Here is a 13667-nt window from a genome sequence, read left to right as displayed (position 1 = left end):
TGCTTTAAAGCATCAGGAGCTCAAAAACGTGCAGTGCAACAAAATGTCGGAAAATCAAACTGAAGCAGCGAAAAACAGGCGTTGAGCTTAATGGTCGATTCCTGCTCGTTAGTTTTGAGTAGAACGGTTTGGTTGCTGTAGCTCCTATTCCTTAGCAAAAAGATGAAGTGAAAAACTATAACACTCCCAGCACTCAACGCGTCACTAATGAATAAGGTTTTAAATAAGTGGAAGCAAGAGGAAGGAGTGTAGCTATTAATATAGCACATGTGCAGGAATAACGTTCAAAAAAGATAAGTCGTCAGTGAAAGGTCACCTGGCTTATTTTTTATGTTTACTATATGCCTTCTTCCTTACGTACTGATTTTAATAGGGTCGTAGCAAGTGTTCAAAATGGTTTGTCCTTTCCCGCAGAGCAACGATATCTACAGCAACCTTATGGCTAGTACAGTACACGGTACATCAGGAAAAAGTAAAGCAATATCAGCCTTACTCTTTTCCAATTTGAAATGTGCACGATTGCGAGCAGCTAATACACATCATTTGAATCACGAAAGAAGAAAAGAATCCAAGTAGCTATCCCAGTTGTTGTTTTCTCGTTCTGGATTTGTTTGCATCTTTGAAAACTGCTCCCATGGACCATCCTGCCGCGCTTGTATTCAAATTCAATTTAGTAGACAGCAATTTAGAAGAGGCTTTTCTTTAAACGCAAGCTCGCTGCTGCAGTCACGACATAGGCTTTGCAATCTTATGTCGAGAAAGAAAGAGACCATTAGATTGCGGAAGTTGACATGCGGTTTATGGGCTTTAACGGGTTTAATGGGGATTGAAGGGTTTATGGGTTTAACGACCCAAAGCAGCTCAGGCTATTAGGAACGTCGTAGTGAAGGGCTCCGGAAACTTCTACCACCTGGAGTTCTTTAACGTGCACTGACATCGCACAGTACACGGGCCTCTAGAATTTCGCCCCCATCAAAATTCAGCCGCCGCGGCCGTGATCGAGCCCGCGTCTTTCGGGTCATCAGCCGAGCGCCAAAACCACTGAGTCATCGTAGCGGCAGAGATTGACATACCTTCGAATGGACGAAGGGGAATAATACCGCTAGAAGGCAGAGGCCTACAAATGCCGCCGTGATGCCATTGTATACCATCATAAAGATCTGTAAAATGAATAATCGTAAAGCACTAAAAAAGAGCGCGTATGACAGCAAAAATGTCTGCACTCCCAGAACGAGCGCCAAAACAAGCACGTAAGCGGCAAGTCGAAAAGGTTCGAAAGCGAAGTACGAAGATTTTCAGTGTGCCTTAAACCTTCTATCTCTGCTGCATTGAAAAAAAAACTAACATGAATATTTATATGGAGCGATGTCGTGCAGCGGAAGAATCAAGGATGAGCAATATATGTCTGTAATGAGACGATCGTTTGCCGCTGCTTTAGGATCTGACCTTGTTAGGAATTTTATTACAGCCATACTTAGCCATACAAGTTTTGCTACCCTCTGCCAATTCGTGTGCGGGTCAAATGAATTTAGAAACACGACCAAGCTAGCAGGTTTTTATTATTAATATTGCTAAAGTATGTATTTTTGTTGTCAGCTCCTATGAGCATAAGATCTTGGCTCTCAGCCTTTTTGAGAAAAGCAGAAATGTTGCGTGTACAAGACATGCTGCAAATAACGAGAACAAATAAAGAGGCAATCGTACTCACTCTGGTCAGTGAGCCCATGTGTACACACATTGTGCTATACACTGTCACTAAGATGCCCAAAAGGAGAGCTGAAAGATGTCGGGATAAAGAAGAATATATTATCGGTCACGAAAGTAAAGTGGTTGCATGAGTTTCTTGTTAACACTTTTGTTGCCAATGAGGTAAACATGAGTACAATTAACTTTACTCTGCTGCTTCTATGCTAGGCAATCGCTAGAGATATTTAGGCCATTTAAGGTCATCCACCACCCCCCACGATCATCATCAGTATGTCCGATTGTCGACTGTAAGAGAAAAGTGTTAGCAGCTGATATGCGACTACTGCTGTCCTGTGATAGCTGCGGCCACTTTACTGAAAGAAAATGTTTATTACCATTCCCTCACTTGACTGTCTTCCTCTCCCGACATTATTCTCCAGTTGCAAAGATATATTTGACTTCTAGATGTTTCAGAAATTTAATTCCCGTGAAATGCCTTACCCAAGTACATTTCCTCGTATTTCTCTCCACTAAGCCATAACCAAGTCAAGATTGTTGGCGATTCTATGCTGTTCTATCCCTGAAGGTCGGCATTTCGGCGCTAATCTTCCTTTCCACGAATATGAGCGCTGTTCTTAATCAAATTCATTGCTTCTCTCTAGGCCTAAAAATTTTAGACACACACGTTTTATTGTTATCAATTAGCGCAGATCCACAGCTTGAATTGGGCACTGACGGCGACTACTATTTCTAGGTGGACTGATAGCTTAGCGGTATGCGGTAGACAATTTGTGATTTTTACCAAAGCTGAGATTCGGTAGAGAAGAATGTTGCGAAAAAGTGCAGTATGGGTGGCCACAAGTCTTGCGGGTTCTTTTTGGTTCGGCTTCATGGCGAGGATACTTGATCAGCTCCGGTCTGTTCATCGAGTTCTTGTGCAACACTATTTCGCCTCATTGCGAAGGCAGCGTCGAGATCAGAGGAAAGCAGCGCCACTAGCGTGGCCAAGAACGCGAGAAGGCTCAAAATATAACGCCTGAAGCCAGACTACTGAAGCAAGAAGAGGCACAAACATGATCAAGCCCTGACTATTCTGCTGTCTATGCTTTCTATTTAGCCTGCGGGCAGCAATTGTGCGCGCTTATTTAGCAACTAAAAGCTCTCAACGCCGTACGCGCTCGGAAGTGGCGCCTCCGATTGTCCGGAGAGCTTCTCTGAGCCAACCGCATGAAAATAACGTAACCTTCCCTCGTTTCGGAAGCCTATGAATGTGGGATGACATCGGGAGTTTGAGTTGCGACTTTCTCAGAAACGTGGCGACGTTTCGGAGCAGAATAGAATGTTTCTATTGTTCTCGGGCAATGGTCGGTCCTTCTAGAGTAACGTCTTTATTAGTTTGCTGTTTCCGTTTAGCGTCTCTTCAACTGTCTTTCAAATGCGCTCTCATTTTTATCATTAATTTTATCTCATGGTGCGAGTCTGAGCAAATATTTCTGAACATTGACGCACTAACATTGAACTCCCTGCGTAGGCCTGCATTTCCTAGCTGTTTGTGCCCTCTGAAGTGGTGAAATATTGTACAACGTCTCTCCTTCTGAGGTATTCGAGCATATCGTTTTACTTTTTTTCCTACGATCTTCAACCATGACTTTCAAATTGCCTCGTGCTTTACTTCCAGTTACTGTCACTTAGCAGCACATTGCAAGGAGGAAATCTAAGTAGACTGAGCTGTCTTCAGTTAATACGCAGTTCATCCGAACAAAAGCCAGAATAGCTGTTTTAAGCAGGACACTGTATATCTCTCAGCTTCAGTCCATTCCTCATTTCTTTTATAGCGAGGCTGTAAGCGGCAAGCTTGTGGCGTGAGCGTCGCAAGAAAATATCACATGACCAGCGCAGCTGACGTGATAGTGATGTTAGCATCACCTAACGTGATGCCAACGGCAGCGAGGAGCCGACAAAGTGCTCTCTCCAGAGGTGTTGGTAGACTCTCTTGATTTATTCACAGAATGCAAAAGCATAAAAAGCTGCATTGGTCCAAACCATTGGGGACACAGGGTAGGCCCTAGATTTTGGATGGATTTTACACTGTATTTAGGCAGTTGTATGTAAATGTCTGTCTTCAGCAGCTACTAAACACCACTCGTTATTTTTTATTGCATTCGATTTTTTCTAGCTTTTTTCATTTAGAAATATTGTTTGAACCGACAGTTGCAGTTCATTATATTTCATTCTAAACTACAATTTTTGTTTTCTTTTCCTTTTTGTAGAGGCCTGGTCTTTAAGGAAAGAACCAATTGCTTTGATGTATACCATTCGAGTTCGGTAGGTATGCATTCCTGAGCACTTCAAGGCGGCAAAAAAATGTCTAGCCTTTTATATTTTTTTCTTTAGGACTAACAGCCAAGTGTAAGCTCAATTCTTTTCTCGAATACACTTTTGCCGACGGTGGCCCGTACACACACAAAAAACACACCCTGCAGTTTGAAAAGTAAAAAGCAAAGAACTATGGTTTATATTAGCAAAATTAGACAGTAGAGGCTCCGTCACAAATAATGCGTCTTAATAACGTTGACTTAGTGTTTCCCCTGGGGTAATTTGCTAATTACGTTTTTTTATGCAGCGAGGAGCTTAAGTTAGCGAAATGAATTCTAACCTTCCTCAGCGTGACCGAGAGAGCATAAACTTTTTGAGCGGCACCTGTTAGCATCTAAGAACACTCAATTGCATCCTAATTAAAGTTTTCAGTGCAGTTTTTTGGCAGAACATTGCAATACCATAATTCATGAAACCGTGTACATTTTTCTCGTAAGGTATTGCTGCCGAATTCCAGCGTTCCTTCTACGTCCACTAAAATTGCATGATTTTGTTCTTTTCAGTGTAATAAAACATGTGTATTCAGTCAGTCATTGGTCAAACTTAAAGGTCTCCAGTATTTTCAGATCAATAAATAAACATACCAAGAAACTAAATGTCAGTAAGGTATCATTCTGAGATATTTGAGATTATAGAAAAGATATACATCTGCTCTCAACATTTTTTACCGAAACATTAGAGTAATAGGATTTTGGTAGTCACTAGCTGCACAGGCAGTACCAATGTACCCCCTTTGCCAGAAGTAGCTGAGCAACAGGTTTTTGCTTCTCAAACGTATAACGGAGCATTCACAGCAGCCGTAAACACCGAACAGTGCTATAATGCAAGGAAAAGGTCTCACCTTTCTTTACACAGAATCGGAGCTTAAGGGTTGCCATGATTGCTTGGCTGCGCGGCTAAGAAAGAAACCACCTGTGCCGGGTTACTTTTGGCAAAGACTGTACGTATTACGGTTCTTCTCTTCTCATTGGATATCTTCCAAAGAGGTAGTTTCGACGACGGTTCACATCACGCAAAGATATCAAAGTGTAGCACGCCGGAAACACCTGAAATGTCTTGGTGCCATCGTCGCCACGATCATAAAAATCAGCCAGACTACCACTACGCCTTTGCCACATTTGTCTAAATAACCCGCTGCAGTTGGCAGTTATTTGAAAGTAGCTACTCCAAACAATTAGATCTTTAATTCTGTGACGTTATCATGATCAGCAGCAGCATTACTATGCGCAACTGCATAGCAAAGGCCTCTCCCACAATTCTGAAATTATGCGGTGGTGTGCAAGCTGCAGCCCGCTTATCACTAACCTCCTATCTGTTACTCTTGGCGACCATCGATTTTTAATACAAAAGCATGGCTATGTCGGCGGGGTCGTGTCACCAAAGCGTGTCCGCAAAACGTTGACGCAGCAGTTGTGACATTCTCAGAAGAGGTAGCATCAAACGAGTGGTTGCAATCGAAATAAGGTGACGTGAGGATGGTGTGCCAAAATGATTAGGTCGATAGGATGATTATTGATTTAATTAGAGTCAGATATGTCGATAAAGCGTCGAAATAGCGCGGATGTCGAATAGTGAGTGGAACGGAAAACGGCCGTGGGAGGCAAAATAGTGCGAAATAGGCAAATGAGTGAAAAGTAACTTTTAAATGAATTGAAATGCATTTGATGAGTTATAATTAATCGAACAAAAAGGTTTAATTGACATAGATTAATTTGTTAGTTACCAGCATAAACCATTGGATGGTTGAAGTGGCTGTACGGGTATATAGGGACGGGAAGCAACTATGGCACCGAATTTTAAGCACCAGAATGGTTGATTCAGATAAGAGAAGGTATAATGAGAGTAAATGAACGTATCTTTGGTAAAATATTTAGGGGAAACCCCTAAGGTGGAGTAGATATGTAATAAGGGAGTAATTACTCACTGACATCCACCCGAGCGCAGCCTTACGGCTACAAAGGAAAGCTATACAGCTTTCTCAGAAGCTTCGTAGGACCAAAGAAAAATTCGTCCTGGTCCGGGGTTCGAACCCGGGACCACCGCTTCACCTCCCCGCAGGGAGGCGTCTGCAGCATGCAGACGTTGGTGAGTGGCGACACCACGGGGTTAACCCGAGCATCCGCAGGGACATCCCCGCAGGGGGATGATGGTGAACAATGCGTCACCACGGACCCGAGCATCCGCGCTTAGCCGTGCGTGGCATCGCCGTGTCCGGGGAAAAGGGGATCCTGGTGGTTCAGATGATGCCGAGCGTTTGGACCTTTAAGGCCCCTCGGCGGAGGCAACACACCACTTTGGCCCCAGCTTCCTGTAGACGGCACCTCCGGCCTGACCCGACCGGGGGAAATCGGCAGTCGCCTTTTCCTATCCTCCCCTCTATCTTTCACTTTCCTATCTCTTTCTTACAACTCTCCTGTCTCCTCCTCTTTTCTTCGTTTTTTTCCTCTTTTTCCTGGCGGCGAGGGTTAACCGTGTGTGACCAACTACCCTGAGTTGAGTCATATTAGGTTATAGTTAAGGTGTACAGCTGGCGTGGGCAGGACTTGCGGGTAAGTTCCTGTCGCGTCCCCTTGTTGGGCTCCATGGTGTGTGGCTGGCACCGTGGCTGAACAATACACATATCTTATGAAAATGATCGCCCTCCAAAGAGAGTGCGGACCGATGTGACAACCCAGTTCCCCCAGAAATCCAAAGAAATTTTCCCGAAATTCCATGTTGTGCGCTGTGAAGAGACAGAAATAACTGCCAGAACAATATCCCCATTCTTGGTTGAAAAAAGCCTGACCGATGCCTTGGGCATGGGATACAAGCTGAAGAAAATGCCTAGTGGCGACCTTATGGTAGAGCTTAAAGACAGTACCCAACATTCAAAACTATCCACCATAACGTCAATTGGGGAAACCCCAGTGTCAATAACTGCGCATAGATCCCTAAACACAGTCCGAGGTGTAATCTCTGAAGCCGACTTCCTCAAACTAACTGAACAAGAAATGCTGGAAGGTCTCAAGGACGAAAATGTCATCAATGTCTTGCGCATAAAAATCAGGAAAGACAACAAGGAAATACCAACCAAGCACCTAGTCCTCACTTTCAACTCAAGCACACTCCCAGAATCAATAGAGGTTGGCTATCTAAAAATAAACGTCCGCCACTACATCCCAAACCCGCGACGGTGTTAAAACTGCCAGCGATACGGTCATGGCTCACAGAGCTGCCGTGGCCGCAAAACATGCGCGAAATGCGCCTCACATGAACACATCTCAGAGAACTGCGAAGCAGCACCGTACTGCGCCAACTGTGAAGGAAATCACGCCGCTTACTCAAGGTCTTGCCCAACATGGAAAACCGAAAAAGAAGTAATCACTCTCAAAACAAAGGAAAACATTTCGTTCAGAGAAGCACGTCAACGGCTTTCACATACCATAGGCACATTCTCCTTCAATGCAAAATCAACATTCGTCGATGTGGTGCAACGGGGCGGGGCACCACACCGGCCTTTGGCACCTGCCCAGGCCACGCGCAGTGAGCCTGCGGCAGGGCCATCTGCGCCCCCGGCAGACACGGCGAAAGCTGCCCTGCCATTTCTTGAAAAGGGCTTGCCCGCCCGCGAGTCGGCAGCCCGAAAGACTTCCCCCAGTCGAAGGAGGTCTGCATCTCGCACAGCCGCGGCTTCTTCGCGGCACTCCAGCGCCTCCCGTGAGGCAATGGACACATCCCCCAGCACATCCACAATGCAGGGGCGGCACAGCTCACTTGAGCGTGCCAAAAAACCAAAAACTCATATAACAGGCCCCACTAAACCGGGAGCCTAGGTCTTTGTCCTTTTTTCCCCCAAAGTAGAAAAAATGGCATTCCTAATTCATTGGAACTGCCAAGGTCTATTGAATAATTACAGCGATGTAAAGGACCTCTTAAACTCATTCTCTCCTGTAGCTCTCTGCTTACAAGAAACAAACTTAGGACCTCAACATAAGAATATCTTGAAAAAATATAAAGTCTTCCGCTGAGATAGAGAGCACTCAAGTCGGCTCTCGGAAGGTGTCGCTATTATTGTACAGAGTGGTGTTGCGACTCACGAAGCCAAACTTAAAACTAGATTTGAAGCTGTTGCAGTCACTATTGCACATTTCAAAACAATAACAATATGTTTTATATACCTCGAACCACACCTAACAGTCACAATACACGATCTCGAAGCACTTTTTAAACAGTTACCAGAGCCATACCTTGTTGTAGGAGATTTTAATGCCCATTCTGGTTTCTTGGGAAGTGAAGAAACAGATACTAGAGGTCATATTCTAGAAGATTTTATTCTGTCCAACAATATCTGCCTTCTCAATACAGGAAAACCCACATACTGCTCTCCAAGATCTAGAAAAATGAGCTGCATAGACCTTTCTTTTAGTTCACCGTCTGTTTTTATCGATTTTAAATGGGATGTCCTGAATAACCCCTTCGGAAGTGATCACCTTCCCGTGGTAATTAACTTATCATCACCACCATCAATCATCCCAACTAAACCCCATCGTTAGAAGCTACACGCTGGTAACTGGGAGCTATTTCAAGAAAGGGCCTCTCTTGACCAACTATTTACAGATAATCTCAGTATGGATGAACTTAACGAAGCGTTTACATCTTCTATAATTGCTGCGGCACGTCTTGCTATCCCTCAGTCCTCCGGAGTGGTTCGACCGCGCCACAAAGAGTGGTATAACAAAGAGTGTAGAGATGCCAAAAAAAGCAGAATAAAGCCTGGGGAGTGTTTCGCAGATACTCAACGCACGAGAACCTTATTAATTTTAAAAAGGCAAGAGCAAATGCACGGCGTATCCGTCGAAATGCTGAGAAAGCGTCCTGGAAAAACTACATAACATCCATAAATAGTTCAATTACATCGAAGAAAATGTGGGAGCAAGTACATAAATTGAATGGCAATTTTTCTCCTTTCCGGTTCCTTTCCTTACAGCCTCAGATAAACAAACAAGTTTACAGGGGCAAGCAAACATCCTAGGCGAATATTTCTCAACAGTTTCTAGTTCTGCACACTACACCGAATCATTTTTAAAATATAAAAACACAGCTGAAAAAAACAGACTTCCAACAAGCGGTTGCGCAAATGTACCATTCAATAGCTTAATTACAATCAAAGAAATAAACAGAGTTTTATCTGCTGGCAAGCAGACTGCTCCCGGCCCTGATGAAATACATTACCAAATGCTGGCACATCTTTCCCAACCTTCTGTTGAAGCCCTTTGAAATTTTTTAACAAAATTTGGACGCCAGGAAAAATTCCAGAAGCTTGGAAGAAAGCCATAATTGTGCCGCTCCTGAAACCGGGAAAACAGCCTACATCCCCCTCTAGTTATAGACCAATAGCTCTTACCAGTTGCCTTGCCAAGTCTTTTGAAAGTATCCTGTATATCCGGTTAACCTTTGTGCTTGACTCTCGTGAACTCCTCGACATTCATCAGTGCGGTTATAGAAAGGCATGCTCAACAACAGACCATTTAGTTCGCCTAGAAAATACTGTCCGAGAAGCTTTCATACATAAACAGCACTGTCTTGCGGTCTTCTTCGATCTCGAAAAGGCATATGATACAACTTGGAGGTTCGGGATACTCTGCGACCTTGCAGAACTAGGCATCCGCGGAAGAATGCTGAACTGCCTAAGTGATTTTCTATCCAACCGTTCCTTTCATGTACGCCTAGGTGCAACACTGTCAAAGAACTTTGTTCAGGAGAATGGGGTACCACAGGGGTGTGTTTTGAGTACAACTCTCTTTGTCATAAAAATGAATTCCTTAGCAAAAGTAATCCCAAAATCAATAATGTACTCAGTTTATGTTGACGATCTTCAAATAGCCTGCACGTCAACAAACATGCGAGAGACAAGTACAATTGGCAATAAATAAACTAGCGGCGTGGGCAGACAGAAACGGATTCCAGTTCTCTCCTCAGAAAACAGTGGCCTTAATGTTCTCTCTCAAACGAGGCCTACAAGCCGACCCACTCCTACACCTGAACAATACACACCTACCCGTAAAATATGAACACAAATTCCTAGGCGTAACCTTTGACAAAAAACTAACTTTCTTGCCTTATATAAATGCACTGAAAAAGAAAGCCTCTCGATCCCTTAACATACTCAAAGTATTGTCGCGAAAACATTGGGGTGCCGACAGGACATGCCTTTTAAAAATTTACCGCTCTGTAGTACGCTCTATCCTTGATTATGGATGTATAGTGTATGGGTCAGCGAGACCATCATACCTTAAACGACTAGATCCAGTACACAACTTAGGTTTGTGTCTTTCCACCGGTGCATACAGGACGTCACCCATAAACAGTCTTTATGCAGAAACCAACGAACCATCACTTACAGACCGAAGAACCATGCTCACATGCTCGTACATTTTAAAAATCCGTTCGATGCCCAAACACCTATGTTACCCCATAGTCACAAAATGCCCATCAAGAACACTGTATAACAACAAGCCGCTAGCTATAAGACCACTCCTCCTGCGTTTTGAAGAGATGTGCCAAAACATCGGCGTTCTAGACACATTACCTGCCATTGCACCAAGACGAAATCCACTGCCTCCATGGTACAATTTTCCTGCAATCTGTGACCTCACTCTTACACACTTCCATAAAAAACAAACTCCACAACAACATATAATACAAGAATTCCTTGCACTGGAAGAAAAATACAATAGTTTTACGGATTTCTACACGGATGGATCAAAAACAGATGTTTACGTAGGAAGCGCAGTCGTGCGAGGGAATTCGGAGAAAACAATAAGACTTCCACAGTGCACATCCATCTTCACTGCAGAAAGTTACGCAATCTGTATGGCCATAGAAAAAATAGTTAACGAGTACCTCCCAAACAGTATTATTTATACAGACTCCTTAAGTGTAATTACAGCTCTCCACTCTGGAAACGCTATCACTCCTATACTTGGCGGCATCATACACGAAATAGTAACAGCCACAGCTCGAGGACAAAACATAAAACTCTGCTGGGTACCTAGTCATGTTGGAATAACAGGCAACGAGAGAGCAGATTTGTGTGCTGCTAAGGCTCGTGGAAAGGAAATTAAAAAAGTAAGTATACCCTGTAATGACTGCATGAAATCAATAGAAAGAAAACTAAGGAAAAAGTGGCAGTCGGCTTGGAACAGTGAAGTAAAAAATAAACTGCACTTGGTAAAACCAGTTTTAGGTGAATTTAAGTCGTGTGTCCACCAGGAACGTTTTAAAGAAGTCATCTTATGCCGTCTCCGAATAGGCCACACGCACCTTACACACAACTTTCTCCTTCCAAAAAAAGACAAACCTGTTTGCGAAGAATGCGGAGACGAACTTACGGTTAACCATATTCTAATCTCTTGTGTTAAACTTGAAAAACTGAGAAAAAAGTACTTTAGTCAATTTTATAGAGAATGCATTCCTTTTCATCCAGCACTGCTCTTAGACGATAATGCCATTGTTAACATTCCTTCTATATTTAGCTTTTTAAAAGAAGCAGGCGTACTGGAAAAACTACAATTATTTAACCACTGGCTCACTCTATTGCATGATACACCTCAGCCACTTTCTCATTCATGTGAAGAAGGCTGAGGTTTTTATTTTATCGGTTGGGATCCTCGACATCCTTGGCAAGCCAAGGATGGCCGCTGAGGCTACCTGACCTTTTTAAAGCTTTTACCATTAGCCATTGCTAGATCTCGTCTTCTCCGTTATTACTAGTTAGTTAAACTTTTTAGGCCCTTTACACCACTGATCACGTTCCTCATTTTTATTAAATCCCGCAGAAAACATTTTCCATACCTTGTGCTTGGCGCATGATAGCCTTAGCTGCCTATGTGCCATAAAACCCAACACAACACAACACAACACCGCTTCACCGGAGCAGTCGCTCTACCAATTGAGCTACCCGGGACGGCAAGCTTATGGTAGGGCTCTCGCCCTACCATAAGCTTGCCGTCCCGGGTAGCTACGAACGTATCTTTGAAGATACGAACGTGTCTTTAATTCAATCACAACATTATTACGCTAATTCAGTAGTTAAATCACCAAGCAAAAAGAAACTGATAAGGAGAGGCAGCGAGGCTACGAGTGCCTAAGAGGCTTCAATGCTTTTGCATTCTGCCAATGCAGATCTCCGCAGTGATCTCTAATTTTGCCATCGCACTACACCCCCTGCCATTGCATATTTTGTTTTGTTGATTTGGGAGATGTCAATATTTAGGTTTATTTTCTGATACACTCTGTTCTCTTCCTCTCTCATAAGCTTACATCTATTATTTTTCTTTCCATATTTCTGTGCGTTGTCCTCGACTTCATTTGAACCCTTTCTGTTTGGCTCAGTGTTTCGGCTTCCGGGTGAGCACCCGGTAATAAATAGCTGTTATCAGCTTTCTTCCTCAGGGAGAATGCTAAGCTTCTATTCATCATCTGAAAGTATTTGCCAAATGCACTCCACCCATTCCTTTGTCTTCTAATGATTTCACTGTCGTGGTCCGGATCTCCGGTCACTACCTGCCATAAGTAGCATTCCCTTACCACTTCTAGCGCCTGGCTACTTTTTATGAACTGCTTCTGCCTTCCAAGAGTGCTGTAAATTACTTTTTCCGCATTACTTTTTAAATACACTGTTGTGATTCGCCTCTTTGAGCCAATGATCATGATTTGCAGTTCCACTCGTGAGTTACCTAGCAAGGCAATGTCATCAGCGACTCACAGATTACGAAGGTATTCTCCATTAACAGTTATCCCCAATTGCTCCCAGCCCAGGTGTCTAAATACCTTCTGTACACAGGCGATGAAAAGCATTGGAGAGATCGTGTCTCCGTGCATGACACCCTTAATAATTCCGATTTCGTTAATTTTTTATATATGACTATCATGACGGTGCAGCCACTACATATATTGTACATTATCTTTACAAATAGTTCTTAATTATTCAGATTCCATAACGCCTGCATTAGTATTGATATTTTTAATCAGTTAAATGTGCTCTTATAATCCATGCACGTTATATAAAGTGGTTCGTTATTCTCCCAATTTCGGCCCTGTGTGGATTAATGCCAGGATCCCCTCAACGGTTACCTGCCTTCAAACTGCGGATCCATATGGCACATTAATTTCATTTGGATGGTCGATCTGTGCTGTCCGGTGGACCGAAAGAAAGAATTCACAAAACTTTAGCCGGTTCACATAAAACAGCTGGGTATTCATATCGGAAGGAAAAGTCTACAACAGAAGCAGGAATAATAAGAATAGCGCTACACGGCTACAGAAAAGCGAACTCAACAGTTCAACAAGTCTAAGATAAGGTGGCACGAACAATTAACTCAGAGGATATAGAATATTAATTACATGGACACAAAAATAGATCAAGGCAACACGAAAAGCGTACACGCTGTGCAGAATGTTCCTGAATACAACAACAAATAAAAAGTAGATGTTTGCGAATGAATTGGGCTTGAATGTTCAATACACAGAGCTCTCACGTTCCGGCAGATGCGAGCAGGGGGTGACGGCGAGGTGGTCCTAGGAGGGTCGCGTTTGATGGACTGTGGACGCACGGTTACGTGGGA

The 13667-nt window shown here is 43.4% G+C and overlaps 1 protein-coding gene across 1 annotated transcript in view; it reads right to left on the bottom strand.

Moving 5' to 3' along the window:
- Positions 1-13667, bottom strand: part of LOC149325449 (sodium-coupled monocarboxylate transporter 1-like) — a 162635-nt gene that overhangs the window by 55383 nt on the left and 93585 nt on the right. The window contains exons 11-12 of the mRNA XM_089564290.1: positions 1709-1776; positions 1074-1160 (exon numbers count right to left, since the gene is read on the bottom strand). Of these exons, the coding sequence (XP_089420416.1) occupies positions 1074-1160; positions 1709-1776 (155 nt within the window). The remainder of the gene's footprint in view (positions 1-1073; positions 1161-1708; positions 1777-13667) is intronic.

This window comes from Amblyomma mixtum, chromosome 10 (assembly GCF_055824585.1).
Source record: "Amblyomma mixtum isolate Tamu chromosome 10, ASM5582458v1, whole genome shotgun sequence".
Lineage (NCBI taxonomy): Eukaryota > Metazoa > Arthropoda > Arachnida > Ixodida > Ixodidae > Amblyomma > Amblyomma mixtum.
The sequence above is the reverse complement of the archived record's forward strand: the minus strand, read 5'-3'. Positions and strand labels throughout refer to the sequence as shown.